Source organism: Crocodylus siamensis, chromosome 11 (genome assembly GCF_052110815.1).
Source record: "Crocodylus siamensis isolate JL-2025a chromosome 11, ASM5211081v1, whole genome shotgun sequence".
Classification (NCBI taxonomy): domain Eukaryota; kingdom Metazoa; phylum Chordata; order Crocodylia; family Crocodylidae; genus Crocodylus; species Crocodylus siamensis.
Window position 1 is genome coordinate 13901710 of NC_143405.1, and position 18955 is coordinate 13920664.

General features: G+C 42.5%; 1 protein-coding gene across 3 annotated transcripts in view; it reads right to left on the reverse strand.

Annotated features, from left to right (window-relative positions):
• PAPPA (pappalysin 1) overlaps positions 1 to 18197 on the reverse strand; it is a 238127-nt gene extending 219930 nt beyond the window's left edge. For all 3 annotated transcript variants that reach the window (XR_016438474.1, XM_090021909.1, XM_090021910.1), the window contains exon 1: positions 17474 to 18197. Coding sequence is in view for 2 of the 3 variants with exons in the window: in XM_090021909.1 (XP_089878035.1) it covers positions 17474 to 17870 (397 nt within the window). In the remaining variant the exon portion in view is untranslated. The remainder of the gene's footprint in view (positions 1 to 17473) is intronic.
• Between the last annotated feature and the right edge of the window lie 758 nt (positions 18198 to 18955).

The window sequence follows — 18955 nt, forward strand, 5'->3', positions numbered from 1 at the left end:
ACTAAGACAAAACAAGGGCAACACTGATACAGAAACAATGCCTGCCTATCTAAACCTAGAAGCACTCACAAACACATACCCCACGTCGGCAGACTCGCAGTGGACCATGCCACCACAAAGGCTGGCTCCAAGTCTCCTAACCTATGTGATATCTCCAATGTGAATATTGGCAAACATCTGGTGAAGTGCTATTGAAGACAGAGCTGTTAAATATTTAAAAAATCAATTAAAGGAAAGAAGTAACCTGCCTTTTTGCTGTGTGCTCCTGTATAGTTACTAATGGAAGCACTGTATGTTATACACAGCACTCTTTTCTCAAAGTTTCAAGGCTAGGAATGCTTGAGTCACTGAATCCACCTATTTAGTTTGATGCACAGTCACACTCACCTTTCAGCACACACATGGGACCTGTCCATGTGAAGGAAGCACCATATCTCCCAGGATCTACAGGAAAAGGCTAGTATCCTATCTTCTTTTTACAGATAGGAATACTGAATAGAGGACCAAGTAATGTGCTTCTGTAGATCATATGCAATTACAGTAGTCAAGGGAATTTTGCAAGATAGCAACCAAAAGCAGAAACTATGCCATGGGACCAAAGTCACTGACAAGATCCAGGAACAGAATATAGAAGTCCTGACTCCCAGGCCTTTGCTCTAGTCACTAAACCTCAGTGTAGACTATTAAAAAGGGTGGTTTGTTGATTGGGCCATTTGTGGGCCAGTATATTTTTGCAGTACAAGTTGCAAAACACCAGAGTTATCTTACAGTAGATATTAGCACCTGTGATTTCATGTTTTCTTGCAGGTCATTGATAAAAAATGTTAGTGCAGGGCCAAGAAGTGACTCCAAGCAGTCTGCATTGTGTGGAAAGCAAAGGTACACCACAGGCATGTCTACATGAGGCATTTACTGCACAGGTGACTAATTAGTTGCATTTGGCATCTACATGTGGTCCCCTATTAGGCTGGAATAAACTAATTTCTCCACAGCCGGCTAGTACTTGTATATACAGGTAAATACTTGTAAACACAAATACTATGCTGCTGCTGAGTAAAAAACCTCCATGGTAGCACACATGTGTATGCTGGAGGGGCTGGTTGGGGCATGAGAGTGCTTCAGTGCTGGGGGTGCTTGTTGGCTAGCCCCATGCTGAAGCTCCCTTATACCCCAGCCAGCCCCTCCACAGTGTGTTGAGCTGGGAGAGCAGCCCCGGGCTGGCAGGCTGACCCCTGGCACTCCCTGCCAGCTGGGGCTGCTCCAACGGGGCTCTACATGCTGTGCATGAATAAACTCCAGAGCTTATTGCTCCGGAGTTAATTGCTCCCAAGCACATGTTCAAATGGTGCACTCAGGAGCAATAAATTCTGGAGCAGGAAGCTCCACAGCTTATTCATGCACCATAATTGCACATATAGACACACCCTGCTTGTATCATTCTGTCCAGTCAACAGTTCTGACTCTCAACATGGGAAAACAATGACTGTGAGGCAACCGTATGCATGCTTGCAGAAGAGGCAAGAAAATCACTCAAGAGAGAAAAGATGGGAGAAATAGATTAGGATGCCGTGTGACAAGACATACTTCTGTCTTTCTGCCTCCTGCTCTCTGCCATGTGAATTCTTTTGCTACAGCAGCTAAGGGGACCATTCTACACTGAAAAAGTCCTTGGCAAAAGGAACCATTTCTGGTATTTTATGATATTTGCCATGTACTTACATATTCTGAGGTTCAAAGCACTGTACAGATGTTGACTACTAATATTCACAGCCGTGTGGGAATAGATAGAGACATTTTGTTACCCCCAAGTAACAGATGGGGAAACACATAGAAAGATAGAGTGACTTGGTCAAGACCAATTCAAAGTCAGGGTTAAAACTCAAGATATTCTTCTATCCAACACAGGGCTCATTCCTCCAGACCTTGCTGCCAAGGGAATAAGGAATAATAATGACAGCGAGTTTCCTTTTCTTGTCCAGAGCAGTTTTGATACTTCCCTACAAATATCTCTTTCTTTCTCTCTCAAGCGCATCTAAATTATTACTGAGGAAAACCACTATCTTACTTCCCAAATCTATCAGCAAGATGCACACTTCTCTCTTCTGCCATTGCAATTTCCATCACCCCCTTTCTTCAAACACATTCCTGTTGCTAAGCCTTTCTATGGTGATATTTCCATGAAACAGTGTGCCTCTTTGGACTTATTCTGCCACCCAATGCTTGATAAGTACCTGACCTGTGCCATTTTTATACAAACTAGACTGTAGTTCTTTTGTGCAGGCACTATGTTCTGTGCACACTGATGTCGCTTAATAAATAACATTACGACTTACCTAGGTTCAAGATAAGAATCAATGATTGCAGTGTGCCCAGTGTGAGGAATTACTAAAGTTTAGACATGAGCACAAACTGCAAAGCTTGGATAGAGTTTTGAACTTCCCTAAATTTGGCTCAGAGGCATCTAGGATTTCATTGTGATATAGTACAAAGATAAAATATTGCAAAGTTTGTATTTGTAACTTGGATTCAGGGGTGTTCTTCAGCTCCATCTCTTGTTTCCTTTCAATCTTTCACTAATGAGGAACCATTTTTTTCCCCAAATGATTCCTACCCAATGGCTCCTATAAATCACCCTGTTTCTTTTGCACTTTTTGAAAGTCTCAGACCACAGCAGCTGTTGGAAAGGCTGTTTGCCACATCATTGACTGATGATTTCCCACTGACAGAAGGAGGTGTACATTGAACCTCGCTCCCCTCCATAGTTGAAATGAGATAATGAATGTAAACTGTTTGCCTGACTATATCATCCACAGCAAGATGACCACATGCAATTCAACTTTTTCCAAGTCCAAATAAGTCTCGGTGATAAACGCTTAACTTCTTTATTAATTCAGAACCCTTCAAAAGACAAATATCCTGAGATTCACCTAGAACACTTGGAGGAAGCTTCACCAGTAGAAACTGACTTCACTTCTCCAAATGTGTCTTCTCCAGGGAAAAGATATATTGTGGCAATTTGCTGGCTTCAATCTTCATTTCCATAGGAAGTACTTTGGCTTACAGCACACAGAAGAACTGAGCAAACTTGTCCAGTCTGTAATGTAAAATGTCTGGCTCTGAAACATCATGTCTGGTTTTGTTCCTTCTGAATGAAGTCACTTGAGACAACTTTGGAAAGATTCATATGGACAGGGCTGTTGATTACAGGCCAGAAATGACCAGTGACAAAGACTGCTGTAAACTTCTTCCAGTGCATGAGACCTTTCAAGCCTCTTTGAAGTCTCTCTATTTCTGGGACCACAACACTCAAGATCATTTGTAGGTGGGAGAACGTCTACACATGCGTCTATACGCAGCTTCACTGATTGTTAATCTTGTCTTCTGTTGGTGTGTTTTCATCCACAGCTTGCCATAAAGAACAAAACCAAGCACTTTTCCAGATCAAACAGGTACTTTGCAGCAGGTGTGGGATTAAGTCATGCGAAATAAACTTTCATAATATGGCTCAGAGATGTTGTAATACATTTCTAGCACTGTTTTGAAATGTCTGTTACTCATACTGTGGCAGAAATTAGCAATGGAAAATGGTCTTGTTCAACCTCCAAGGAACAGAGAGCAAGGATGTTCTCTGGAGTATATTATTCAGTGTTTTGTCTTGTTATCCTAGCTTTAAATTACTCAAGTAATGCAGCTTCCATCACTCCACATGGGAAACTATTCCAACGTGTTTGTATATGCTGATCAAATTTAATTGCTGTTCCACTTCTATAACATCCTTTCAAATTTTACTATCCACATTTTTATACAACATCCTCCACACCAAGCATATTTCAAGGTAATAAATAAACAAACTAACATTTTCAAAGGTCAGACACTCACATTATGGCTTTCATAGCACCCATTACTTAGCTCACCCTCTCTTGCTTTTCAAATGTCCTCCTACTCAAAGTGGGCTCTTTGGGGTGTCTAGGGGAATGTGCATATCTTTAATTTTGAAATGATAGTGACACACGTCAGCTGTCCATTGAATTTGTCTTATCTGTGTGCCACCACCACAATTATGAGCAACTGTGCCTCTACCCCCCTCGCACTTTCCTTTTATTTTCTATTCTTACATGCTAACTTTCCTACACACTTTCCCAAGTCTATAGATGCCATGACGTCAGGTTGCCTGAAGAGTGGCACCATCCTCAGCAGCTCTACCTTCTGTCCAAATCTGGGTAGGACCCACAGTGGAGTGTTCCCTCCATACCAAAGCAAGTATAGGAAAGTCACTTGAATTTAGCCCTACAGCAACTGTCTCCTGCATGCACTTCAGGAGACAGTTACATGCCTTAATTACTCTGTCTCCTATTTAGAGACAAAGAGTTCAGTAAGGAAGGCACAACCAACTTGAACAAACATGTCTTAAAGTTACTTATGATCTGCCTAGATTCTGTTGACTCTGATCTCTGATGGCTGCTGTGGTCTCAGGGACATATTAAATCAGGCCCAGGTCATTTTATGAGAGCCTCCCTGTGGTTGCCTATGCACTGCTCTACAGCCCACAATCACTGTGATACTGAGTGCTACAGCTATTACCCCTTCACCGCTACTTCTTCCACATTGCTGAGGGGGAAGTGTAGGGCCACATGTACAAGTCCTGCAAACCTACTGCAGTGATGAAATTTCATCCCCCGCCCTTCAAGCTATTTTGGCCCCCAGAACAACACAAGGAATGCTGATAAATGTGCAGCTCCCTGCTGTAACTCACGGCGCTTCACAGAAAGTGCCATGAGTTACAACACCTCACCCTCCACTCAACACAATAGAAGTTCACTGTTGGGTTGGGACAGCGGTGGATCGACCTCCACTTTCGAGCCAGTCCAGGAGAAACTTGTGCGTCTTCAGGCTCTCTCCCCTGGTCCCACCCCCACCTCCGAGGGGCAAGGGGCTCCCATCCACCCATGTCCCCTCCAGCACAGGCAGGGCAAACCTCAGGCCAAGGTTCCCCCCTTACATTCTTCCCTCCCATCCTGCAGACAGCACTAGGGTGGTCAGCCCAGCCCAGCCCCAGTCAGACAGAAGTTAGTGCAGGTGTTACACTTTGGAATGCCTTCACTTGAAAGTTCATGTAATGAGGGATAATTTGTCATGTGATCAGGCACTTTTAAAGTGCTCTGCAGCTATGCACTTCTGTCAGGGCATGGCTGTATAGCACTTCCAAGGGGCCAATCACGCAAAAAATGACACTTCTGTCAATGCCCAAGAGTAACATACTGTGACTCACACACAGGCCAGAATCTGGGCCTCAGTGTTTAAAAATAATAGACATGCCAAAAAAGCAGATCTTATGGATTTATAAACCAATACCTTGAAGTCATAACACATGCTGATTTCTCCTTGACTTGTTATTGGAGCAAATTGATTCTACAGGCAACGTGCCTCTTTCCTCCTTGCGCATTACCCATGAAGAAAGGAGAAAGAGGATGAGAGACATTTAGACAAGCAGGCAGACGTATCGTCAAAGTGATTTTTATAAGCAGATGCACAGTAGGAAATATCCAGAAACCCTGCTGATTCCTACCCACAGCCTGGGACCAAATCTATAGCTGACTTTCATTCTCTTCCTTCTCAACTTCCTCATTAATGTTTGTTTGTAAACAGAAGAGGGGATATTATTTCTGGACACTGGACAGTAGAAGGGAAAATATTTAGGGCTACAAGACTTGAGAGTAGAACTGAAATGTGTTTTTTGTTGTTCAGAATACAAAAAGCTTGCTGTATACACTGTATATGGCATGATTTTACAAGGCTAGTGGGACTATGACAGGTACATGCAGAAAACGCTTCCAAGAAGGAAAAACAGCTCCGCACTGTACAAATGCTTCTCAGTGCATCACCAGAGCCAATACACACCCAGATTAAATCATATTCAGCAGCAAACAGCAGTCTAAAGACAGGTTCCCAGAAACCTAAAGGGGCATTTTTCAAGCACATTGTTTATTTTTTCCATTGAGTCCTATATTACTAGGCTCCAAATTCTGTTACATGGGCATAAATATGCAATAGCTGCAGACACCCATTCTCCTGGAGATACTGCAGGTTTATCCTGGTTTACTTCACAGCAGCATCTAGCTCATACTGCTCATCCTTTCCTCTGCTAAAGGCACCCATTTCAAAATCTGGTGCATGAGAGCCACAGTTAACATTAATCTACTCTCAGGACTGCTTTTCTTCCTTAGAGTCCATCCAGGAGCGATACAGAGGGCTCCAAATTTTGTCTTGTTTATATTGAAAATCATTATGAGTAAATAACTGCTGATGAATGGTGTTTTGACAGCCTCAGAGACAGAGTCCTGTGTTTATCATAGGATAGATGGGCAATACATAGCCGGTAGTAATGCAAACTTTTCTTGTCTTAACCCTGTATCACAGCTTAGACTTACAGAGATGTGTCTTAGGTTCAGAGGGGTCAATGCTTTTCATAGCTCAATCAATCTACGGTTTCTCCAGAAAAATACTAGTTCTTTAGCTGCTGTGACATGCATACACTAAGTACCAGTCCAGATGGAGTAACAGATTTGATGGAAAAAGCAGTAGATCACTGACCAATCTTCATATGAAAACATCTTCCACTGTTCAAATTAGTGATTCTCTATCATTGTCCAGAAATATCTATGGCTAGGTTTCCAAAACTGTTTGGTACCCAATATTTCACATTATGAGTAATGGGAGCTGTTGGCTATTCTGAAAACTGATCCCCATCTTCTCTAAGTGAGGGTCCTTCCGACTGGAAGAAGGCACAAGATGTGGTTTGAAGTTAAGCAACTACAGTAAGTTTTTTTGATAAAAAACAAACCAATTGACCAATGCACAGACTAAAACAACTTTCCAAAAGCATTAAACTCTTCTATTTTAAGGAGAGGTGTGTCTGAGCTGAGGCATTTGGATGGAGCTCAGGGATACACAGACTAGCAGACGTTGGAAATAAGATCAGTGGATCTTGATTCTCAAAGAGCGGAGTATTTCGATCTGTGATTTTAATACACAATTGTTCCTGATGCCTCTAGAGAGCCCTTCCCACCATTGCTGAATGATTGTCTCTCCCTCCCTTCCTCACCTCTCCCACTTATTGCCACTATATGAAATAACATGATGCCAGTCTCTACTTAAATTGTACTGTTTACCAACATGTGTAGTATAACCTAGCAAGGAACTCTAAGCAGATACAGTGAAAGGACCTGAAGGCATTTAGGATCATAGATGTGATTTTGAATGAGAAGAACTCACATTAAGGAGCAATAAGAAGAGGATCAGGGAAAGTGTGGGAGCCTTACCGAATGGGGGAGGCAACCTAGTGACAGAGGATGCAGAAAAGGCTGAAGTACTCGCTGCCTTTTTCACCTCAGCCTTCACAGGCAAGGTCAGCTCCCAGACTACTGCACCTGACAGCACAGTTTGGGGAGGAGGTGAGCAGCCAACAGTGGTGAAAGAATAGGTCAGGGACTGTTTAGAAAAGCTGGACATATACAAGCTGATGGGATGCACCCAAAAGTGCTGAGGGAGTTGGCTGGTGTGATTGCAGAGCTGCTGGCTGTCACTGTTGAAAGGTCGTGGCTATCAGAAGAGGTCCTGGATGATTGGAAAAGAACAAATATAGTGCCCATATTTAAGAAAGGGAAAAAAGAGGGGTCAGGGAACTACAGACCAGCCAGCCTCATCTTAGTCCCTGGAAAAATCATGGAGCGGATCCTTAAGGAACCCACTTCTAAGCACTTGGAGGAGAAGAAAATGATTAGGAACAGTCAGCATGGATTCACCAGGGGTAAGTCATGCCTGATAAATCTGATTGCCTTCTATGATGAGATGACTGGCTCTATGGATGCAGGGAAAGCAGTGGGCATAATATATCTCGACTTTAATAAGGCTTTTGATACCATCTCCCACAGCATTCTTGCAAGCAAGCTAAGGAAGTATGCACTGGATGAATGGACTGTAAAGTGGATAGAAAACTGGCTGGAGCATTGAGCTCAGAGGGTAGTAATCAATGACTAGTTGGCCGCTGACATCAAGTGTAGTGTCCAAGAGGCATGGGCGACTGTGGGCGCTTTAGTCAGGGGGGGCACATGCCCCCTGCCCTGCGGCCAATCTCACTGCCTGGGGGCGGGGGGTTCCCCTGCACCCAGTCTAGCTGCCCAGGGCACTGATCCCACAATGGCAGATCAATCGCTGCAGCCAATTGCTACAGCTGCTTCCGGGAGAAAAACAATAAGAGAAAGACAATAAAATCAGAGAGGAAAAGGAGTAAAAACATGACAGTAGGGTAGAAGAAAAAAAGATAAAAAGAAACCTAAACCTAACTGAGAAGGAGCCAAAGAGCACATCTACATGAGACATTTACTGTGGAGCTGCCTAATTAGCTCCACAGTAAAGTCTCTGTGTCTATACATGCAGCCCTATTAGGCCACACTAAACTAATACACTCTACAGTAAGATAGTAATTATGTTTACTATTTCTAAGTATTACTACAGTGGGGTTATTTACTGTGCGGCTACGCACATATAGATGCTGAAGAGGCTGGCTGGGCCACAGGGGTGCTTTAGTGTGGGACCTGCCTACTGGCTAGCCCTGCACTGAAGCACCCCTGTGCCCCAGCTTACTCTTCCAAAGCATATTGAGCTAGGTTGGAGCAGCTCCGGGCTGGCAGGATGACCCCCTGGGTTTCCTGCCAGCTAGGGCTGCTCTGACCTGGCTCAGTGTACTGTGGTCCCAGGCACACATTCAAACACAGCACCCAGGAGCAATAAACTCCAGTGTGATATGTGTCGGAGTTTATTGCTTCAAATTAAATGCATGTGTAGATGCACCCAGGGAAAGTCTGATAGCACTCAGGAGTTAACTGCTCTGCCCCCTGGTGATTTTTTTGTCTAACTCAGAAACCTTTTTGCTTTCATGAGTTAATATTGTATCTCCTAAGTTCTGTCTCTTTCACCATGCCAGCTCCAGACGCTGCTCCATTTCCGTTCAGCCCTCTTTGTGAATATCTGTGCAATTCAGTGCATTGCTTGTCCCAAGTTTGTACACCACCAGGGTCGTTATTGGGAAAAATATCAGTACTTGCAAAACAATGTGTACATGCATGCACACACACTGCACACACATGTGCCCACCTGCTTCACATCCTCCCCCCCCCCCAACAAAAACTGCAAAAAAAAATTAGCGACCAATCAAGAAGCTGCTTTTAGCTCTCAGGGTAGAGGACACTACCCTCATGCGGTGAAAGATGAACTGAACTCTGGCAAGCTCAAGGTTATCCAAGTCATGGTATTTGCTTGTCAGGCAAAAGGCAAACAAGACTGAAACTCTGCCTATTGGTAAGAAGGGAAATAAGGGGGAATCAAGGACACTAGATAGTAGGGAAAGAACCCAGAATATGATGGTGATAAGAGGGGGTGGAGGGATTGGACAGGAAAGTTATACACTTACATCACCCGGCAGAACAGAAAACTGGACAGCATGTTTTGAATAAATACTTATTTTAACAGTGAGAAAAAAACTATTTTGGAAGAGAGAGAGGCCATGGTGGGATTTGGATTACAACAAAAACAATTAAAATAAACAAATCCCCTTCCCCCAGCCAATTCCTCTGACGTTAGGGCTTTCTGATTTTTCCCTTCAAGTCTGGCTCCTGTATCCAAGGCAAGATACGGCAGGAAACAAATGGATGTTAACTATCCAGTGGAAAGACCAGGTGTGGGGAGTGAACATGACATAAAAGCCCCTCATTGCAAATCACACTGCCTGCCCCAAAGCCCACCAAAGTCAATGGGCATCTTTCCATTGACTAACTAGGTCCCTAGTGCTTGTATTAATCAACATCAATAGAGCTATGCTGATCCTTGCTGTCTAAGGACAATCCAACCTCTACCTGCTATGTCTGTAGGGCCAGTGCTACCAACCTCATGTGAGCAGTAGAATGAAAAAGTCTGCAAATGGATTAGCTGCAGTTTATGCTTTTCTCTGTTTTCCTTTCACCCTGGGGTCAAGCTCTTTTTTTTCCCCCAGGGTTACACTCTTCCCATATAGACTTTGAAGCAGACCATTATAATAAAGCTTTCTTTTACTCATGGCTTTTTGGAATTGGAACTATACGATCACATGGATCCATAGAAAGCCACCCACCACTTAGGAATTTACCAGACCCTTCAACTGTGTCAAACAATTTAGGCAAATAAACAAGCTCTTTTTACTTTATGATTGGAGTTTAAATGCTCTATTAGTCTAAGAAAAATCAAAGGGGCTTTGGGAATCATGTGTGTTTGTGTGTGCATGTGTCTTCACATGTAAAAGAAAGAGGAATAAAACAGAGCAGAAAGCAACAGAAATAAGATAAGCAAAAAGTAACAGAAAAAGAGTGTTTTTTCTACAAAAAGCTAGAATAAAAACAGGGAACAAATTCAGATCTAATTTACATCAGTACAAGGGAATTGTTACAGATTTATCTCATTAAATAAGTTGGCTCACATTTTTTCTGAGATGTCATACCAGTGAAAAAGAAATACTGAAGTAGTCCTCATTCATTGTTGAAAAACACTGGTGTAACAAAACTAACATGCATGCTATAGAATACTGTATTATTTTTTGAACTTATAAATTAGTAGGGTTGATCTAATCTGATATTTCTTGTCTTATATTTAGTGCAACAGACTGGAGTGAAAGAAATGCAATGTGATAGGATGGCAAGATTGAGGAAGACCTTCTTCACATCTTTCCCAGATCTGAGAAATGGCACATTGTGCCCAAAAACTTGGGTAACATCTCTCCCAACAGTTGGTTTAATAACAAATATTACTAAATAAACCTTGATTATGGCTACAGAAAGCATTTCAGCAGGATTATTTGGGATATAGCAATAGTTTTGAGGAAGTGAAAGTAATTCTATTATTAAGTATTGTACCACAGTGGTCCTTAGAGGCAGCAAAGATCATGACTAGGGTTGACTGGAAATGTTTTGCAGAAAAAAAACTCCCATTTGTCAAAACTGGTACTGTTCATGGGAAATAAGCAGTTTCAATGAATTTCCTCATTCCAAACAACCTTGGGAACAGGTTTTACACCTGCCACAATGTCCTCAGTTGACATGTTCAAAGAAAAATTTCCTCATTTGAAATTGTTTCTTTTGTATAATTTGAAATTATGTTTCTTAAATGTGTATTAAGGTGAAATAACAAATTTTTTCTTTAGAAGTCAAAACCAAAACGAAGCATTTCAGAATTATCAAAACAAAACATTTTGATTGCCTTAGAGACTTTTTTTTCTTTAGCATATTCATAAAAATTGTCTGAATTTGAGTTTTTATTTCTGATGCAAGTCAGGAACAATTTAAAAATCTTTGACATTTTCAGGGGATGGGGAAAGCCTTTCCCTCCAAGCCCTAATCAGGATTCTTCTGTGCTAGGTGCAGTACAAACCTGTAGCAAAAGAACCCCCACCGCAAAGAGTTTACGACATTAAATGGTGAGAAAGACAAAAGGGGAGGGAGAGAAAGAAAATCAAATCCTCACTTTATATGGGATGGAGACGGAGAATGGTGGAATATATACATTAAAGGCCTGATTTAAGAGAGGCCTTGGGCACCAAGTTGGTGCCTAGGGGACCTAGGTCCAAGTTGCAAGCCCAAAAGTCTTTGCTTATTTGCTACCTGAGCCTGAAGTGCCATAAACTCCACCGATGTTGCAAGTTTTAGCCTTAAATTTCTCTAGGTGCCTGAATGTTTTACTTCTGATCTCTGGTGTCAGCAGGACTAAGCACCTAAATCATGCCCATGCATCACCAGGTAGGCATCCCTCCACCAAAATTTCCTGGGAACCTGGTCCGGCAGGTGTTCTTAGAGCCTGCTTAACACACACTATCAAGATTAGACCCCCTAAAAAACTGCACCACCCAGTCACATTCCTTTTTAAAACACATCTGGAAGAGATGCTCTCCTTTTACATGGCATGTATGGGTTCAGTAACCCACCCAGGAAATGAGAGATGCAGGTTCAATTTACTCCTTTCTGGGATCCCTTCTCTTGAAGGGATTCAAGCCACCATCTTCCACATCCCAGAAGACAACTCTACCCAGAGCTTTTTCTAATGGTTAGCTCTGTGGAGCCACAGACTGAATATGTTGACTTGAGGTCAATCTGATAAGTGGGTACAAGGATCCTGACTTGAGGATCAACCTACTGTTTCCCTGATAAGTGGGTTTGCTGTTTTGGATCTCATCCTGAGGCACCCAAGTCCCCTCATGTATGACATATGGGGACTAGGAACCTCACCAGAGCTCTGGATTCCCCTCTGGGGGCCAGGCCACTAAAAATTAGGTATTGCAGCACCTAGCTTTTAGGCACTTAGATCTTTGATTAGATCTCACCTTAAAATACTTCCCAGTGCACAAGCCTCTTGCAGGACCCCTTGGGATGTTTCAGCCTTTCCCAGCAATCTGTCTTGTACTTCTCCAAAGACTCTTCCCTGAGCCCAGTTCCAGGGCTCTTCCTAGTCCTAGCCCCTCCAGTTCATTTTCTGCTCTCTACAAGTCTCTCTCACTGACTCAGCTACGGTCTTGCCTTAAAGACTGGAGTTCTAACACATACTCCAGGGATCAACCAGGTCTAGCTATGACAAGGAAGCCAACTTATCTGGTGACAAACTAGGACCCTACAACAGAAAAACCATGTGCAAATGAGAGTCTTTATTTACTCCTTCCCCCTCCCCCCTGCACTCACTCACCTTAACATCCTTTATTTAGTATCCATTAGTTAGTAACAGAGCCAGGATTTAGAATCTTTTTTGACAAATGCTTTCCTAAATATGTTGGTCTCATTTATAATGAAAAAAAGAAAAGAAATTCACTATCCACACTCATCCAAGATGGCATATATTCAATTCTATGCTATGCTATGCTAATTCATGTATCCTGCCCATCTTACTGGTATTTGCGTACCTTCCACCAGCACATTAAATGATGAGATTGGAATCAGTCACATTTGACTCTGTCATTATACAGAAATTAATTTAAATATTAAGTTTAAGCAAACAACAGACTCATGCAACTGACAAATTACAGACTGCTGAAAAACAGGAGCTGCTGAATTATCTGTCTACCTACCTACTGTGTTTATACCAGAAGACATCCCTGTAGCATCTGAGCTGAAGCAATCACGCAACTTGAAAATACACCTGCTGGAAGAGTCAGCTTGTCAGAAAAGCACCAGCAGTACCCCCTACTCATGGAGTCCACCTTTATCTTATCAGTGTAATATGGGATGAAAAACTATGGAAAGAAACTAAATGAGTGTGAAACTAAATTTACAAGTGTGAACTTTTTGCATCAAGTTCTTATCTTCCGATTAATTCATTTGTCAAAATCCTGATAGAAGCATTTCTCAGGCAGTTTACTGTGGCTTTAAAAGAGCTCCACTGTGCTGATTTTGGCATGTCTTGCCCCTTGGATTGTGCTGCAGTTGTGTGCTCACTAAGGAGTGAAGTTGGGAAAACATAGGCGCTTCCTTATATTATATGAAGCTCTATTAATTCGGGATCATGATCTCTGTTGGCAGCCAGAGGGATAAAAAGACAGAGAGAGAATGAAAAGGGAAAAAACCCAACACATAACTTTCACTCTTCCAAGTGGGCATGCCTTTTTCTTCCAGTTCCCACTGTCAATCATTCCTACAGCTCCTTGCAGCTCCTAGCTAGTAAAGAGTCAACGTCACGCTTATAACAAAACATATGCCATCCGTCACTTGAGCTTTCTACCAGCAAACACACTGACATGGATAACTCCCAAGGATCTTGTTTCCTAACAGTTCATAGGTTGTTAATGTATTTCCAGAGTAGAACTGGGGTATTTCTGATTATGACAGAAGCAAGAATCAACTCTTGGTTAGAGTTGATCTTTTTTTTTGCAGTGTTTTCTGCACAGAGTTTTTGCACAGAGTCAGTAATCTAACAGGATTAAAGCCTGCCCTACCCTAACCTGGTTAAATTAGCTCCTTTGTTAACTCTCTAGATGCCTCTGGGAGTTTTCTTTAAAACTGTTCATAAGCTCAAGTACTTCCACTGGTAGAAAACACGTGTACCTATGTCACTAATGTTGGGTGTGTGTGAGGTGATGATTGTGCTTGTGATGTGGGTTTGGGGGGAGGTCTTGTGCAGCACAGAAGTGAGCTGACTGGGTGGTGAGTATGAGTGTGTCTGTGCGTCGTGTCCCAAAATATGAAACCTGGAAACAGATTCACAGAAGTTTAGGGCTGGAAGGGACCTCCTAGATCATCGGGTCCAGCTCCCCTGCTCTGGACAGGAAAGACAGCTGGGGTCAAATAACCCCAGCAAGGTGCATGTCCAGTCTCCTTTTGAAGATCTGCAGGGTAGGTGCCTGCACCACCCCTGCTGGGAGACCTGAAAGGATAGCCAGGTGCCTTGCTCGCCTTGCTGCATTCAATGCTGGACTTCTGAACAGACCATGTTAGTGGGTCAAACTGCTATTTTCCCAAAAGATTTGCTTCATAAAATGACTACACTAAAATCACTGAGGTCAAACAAGAGTATAACCTCACTGGAAACCAGTGTGTAAACTGGCAGATGCTTATACCCAGAATTCCCCCACCATCAGGCATGGGGATGGCCCACAGCAATGACCAACCCATTAAATAGTGCTATAAAATTAGGCATTTATGAAAACAAAGTGAGTGCTGCAGCAGAGAGTGATGTAAGGAAATTTGGCTTCAGAGCAGCACAGAAACTCCTTGAGCCTGAAATAGCAGAACAGCTTCTTTATCTCAGGGTTCCCTTAGAGAAGCTATAGCAACCTGGACTCTACCTGTGGTTTATAATGACCTAATTACATGGCCATCCATTCTGCCATACAGCTATGTCATTGACTCCTTTGTGGCTTGCAAACTGAGAAATGATTATCTGAATATGGTTGGGGGCATGTTGTGTAGCAGGGCAGGGCAGGAGACAAGGGCTTAAGACGGGGAAGGGGCATTGGAAAAAATGAAAAGTTCCTAGCTTTACCTGAAGTCAAATTCTTCCCTCTTTTATATCCATGCTCCATTGGCTTCCCATGATACAACAGAACAGTGGTAAAGCCAGTGACAGAATCTAGAGGAACAAGTTCACCATTTGCACCAGGGATGAATTTAGCCCCATCTCCAGCCCCATTTTAACAACCATCAGGTTTTTAAAAAATTTCAGTGGGGTCAAACAGGCATAAACTCCAAGTACGAGTCCTCGATCTGTCACATCCAACGCAAGCAAAAATGAAAAAAACAGGTTTCTGGCAGCCAGAACCTCTGATTTCCTCATTCAGGCAAGTGTAATCTCTCCCTAAGCTTGTTGCAGATCTGGGAGACTGTAGTGCGTGGAGGATACTCCAAGTACGTTCCTCCTTGGATCTATTCCAGGTGTTTACACACAGAGCCAAATCTGGCTCCTCTTCAACTGGGGAAGGGGGAGTTTAGGAAAAAAAAAATTCTCAAAGTCCTCTGGAGTAAAGCTGCAAGCTTTATGGTGCTGAACTGGGGCAGTTCTGTTCTAGCGGAATGTTATTTCCGTGAATAAAACGGGTCAAGTGTTTTATACAAGCAATAACCTAACCCTCCCATCCAATTAAAGTGTTTTACTACTAACAATCTTTGTGTGTGTATCTAGCTTCCTAGATTTCTCATTGAGTGAATTAGAGATACTTGTAAACTAGACTCACACCGTGCTTCTGTAGCTGAATTAATTTATTATTTAAACTAGTATTCACACACATATGCACACACACACAGCTCTTTCCCACTGATGTTAAAACTACAGTCTGTCTTCTCCCCACTTGAAAGGGAAGCAACTTGAGCCTTTGCTTTGTAAATCAAGATTTGGAAGATGGGGGGGGCGGGGAGGAAAATCATCATCATCGTCATCATCATCACGATCTTTTTCTTGTATAAGATCATTCATCTCTCCTTACTACAAGGCAGAAGGGAAAACGAGCTCTTCCCAATGTTTCCCAGACAGATACACACACCACTGAGTCCCCTCCTTAAAAGTGAACACGGCAGCTGGGCTTGGGGAAAAGTTAAAGCAATTTGCTGCTGAGCCCATTTTGGTTTTGTTTCTTCCCCTTTCTTGAGTGACCACAGCCTCATAGGTCAAGTATAGGGCAGTCAAGAGAAAGAAAATAAAAGAACAGAATGTGGCAGAGGAGGAGGAAAAAGCAGCCCTAAAGGCTGATCAGTGACTATATTAAGAATAAAAGCATCCGCTAGGCTCCTGTAGGAAATGACTCTCGTTAAAGGGACGGGGGAAATCCTCACTGTTTCTTTAAGGCAGCCTAGGACATGGAAACTTTGTACTTTCAGGGAATCTACTTGCCAAAAGAACTGTAAAACATACCCTCCCCTGGCCACACTTCTCCCATGTTCTGTTTTTTTAAAAGATTTACATTTTCTATGGCTTTCTTCAGAGCAAAGATGGATGTTGCTATGTTTATAAGGGGTTGCAACCCTTCAAAAAGTATCCGATTTCACTACAACTTCACTGCACTTTACCACTAGAGCGAGAGATGGAAGGTGGTGGAGAGAAAAAGAAGGACCCAAATTCATGATGGGGGTCATAAAATTCAAATCCGATAAGTGCAATATTCCTCATTATTGTCAGGCTCAGACTGCTCAGGTCAATAAGTGGTCTTAGTACGAGGTGATTTTATAGGGCAATTTGCCCTTACAAGTGTTTGTGTTACACTTGCGTTTTCTAAAGGGAGACAAAAATTCTCAAAGCATCCTCTAAATGTTGTACACATCAAGTACTAGCAGAGTGTTCAGGGGCTGAGAACTTTAAAAACTAATTTGACTACTGAAGTTTCACAATAGCTAAAAGTTGCTTTATAGCTTTTTGGAAACCACAAGCTAACCTAGCATCTTAAAAGGTAACGAACCTGAAATAAACTGCAATGCTAATAAAAACCGTGGAAATACAATAGGAACCTTGCGTACACATCCTCACGCCCACATATTTCATATACATGCTTTTCTTTTCACACACACTCAAAACACACAGATATATATATTTTTTCCCAACATCAAAGTTACATTAGAAATGCACAGCAAGTGCTCTCTTTCTTACTTGGACACTGATTTATAAATAAAGCAGCAAATTTAGATACTGCCATAACCTCATGAAAACATGTATGTAACTTTTTGTAAAAGATATACTTTTATAATAGTTGCCAATTTTTGATAATTCCCCAAACGTAGATCAATATCTATAATCTCCTAACACACAATAATGTATGCGTTTATACATACATATGTGCGAATACCTGTATATGCACCCACCAACACATATCTATTTAAACATACATTCACATGTTACTGTACACATGCGCGCCACAGCTGGCTGCCCTGCAATCTCGTGAAATGTAAAAGGGATGTTACAACTACAGGCACAGCAAGCTACCCACCTGCAATGACAGCTGGAGATCTCTGTCCTCCTTCAGCTTTCAGCCACACTTGCAAAGTGAAGGCATCTCTAGGCAGCTCGGTATCTGCTTTCAGCCGCAGCTGATCCCCTTGTCCACTGAAATAGAGTGCCCTGCTTGGGGTAAGGGAATCCTCTTCACCCTTTGCCTCCCGCTGTTGCCTCCTGCGAGGGACATGCAGAGGCTCTATACCAGCAGTGGAGCGCCTTCCTCGGGCTAACCTGGTGGCACAGGTGCCCGGGGCAGTGTAGTGGATCTGGCGGGTGTGCCTGGTGTCCCTTCTTGCCCTGCGGGAGCGCTCGTCCATCCCACATTCGGGTCCACTGGCTAGGGCTATACAGAGAAGCGCAAGAGGCAGCAGCAAACTCCAGAGCTGCATTTCCAATCTTCCCCCCCCTTCTCCCCTGCAAATCCTCCCGATCTGCCAGCTTTGGGCTCCTCCTTGCCTTGACTTTCTTCTCTTGTTCACCCTTCTTGGTATTTGCTCTTTTTATAACCCTTCTCAGTTGCTTTTTCTTTTCTTTTTCTCTTTCTTTCTTTCTTTTTTCCTGCTTATAGATTTGTTTTCCTTTTTAAAAAACACAATAAAATAAAATCAAAACTCCTTGGTTGCAATGTATTTCTCTGTTCTTCCTCCTGTATTTGTCTTCTTCTCTTCTATTCCTCCACAGCTGGAAATCCTCTCTCTCTTCTTTTCTCTGCTGGATTTTCTTCCCTTTATTTTTTTTTTCTTCTTAAAAAAAAAAAAAAAAAAAAAAAGACACAGCTTTCTCCAAGACTCAGACCCACTGATTTCCCTCCCCCCCAAAGATGTTCTAATCTATTTATTTTTTTGGCCTCCTTTATAGCATAAGCCACAGCCCCCTCCTTTCCCCCAAACTCCCCCCTCCCTTCTCCACAAAATGAAAGAAAAGAGAAAAAGCCCCTCAGAAGAAGAGTAAACAAGGATATATGCTAATCTACTCTAGGGTGCTCCACCTTCCCAATTGAATGATTCCCATTAAAACTGCAGGGATCATGACTAATCAATCAGCTTGAAGGGGCAGATAGCTCTAGAGACTCAAGCACTTTTGCTGGTTTCTTTTTTCTCCCCCTTCTTTTCTTCCCTTCTTTTCCTCCTGTCCCTTTCCCCCTTATCTTTTTTTCAAGAGGGCAATTAATATGAAGGGTTCATGGGATAAAAATTCTGCACCCCTTTTTGCAACCTCCCCAGCTTTCCTTCTCAGTCCAGTCCAAAACACACATTCCTATTTTTTCTTGGCAAAAGAGAAAGCTATTTCTCCTCTCAGACTCCCCGTTGCACTTTACTGGTAAACCTCATGCTCCTCTGCAGCACATAAAGAGTCTTGAAACTTGATTCTCAGATATTTTTTTAATTGCTTTCTTTCTTTCTCTTTTCACTCCCTCTCTATCTCCCTCTCTTTACTCTCTCTCTCTAATTCTTTCTTTTCCTCTTATTATTTT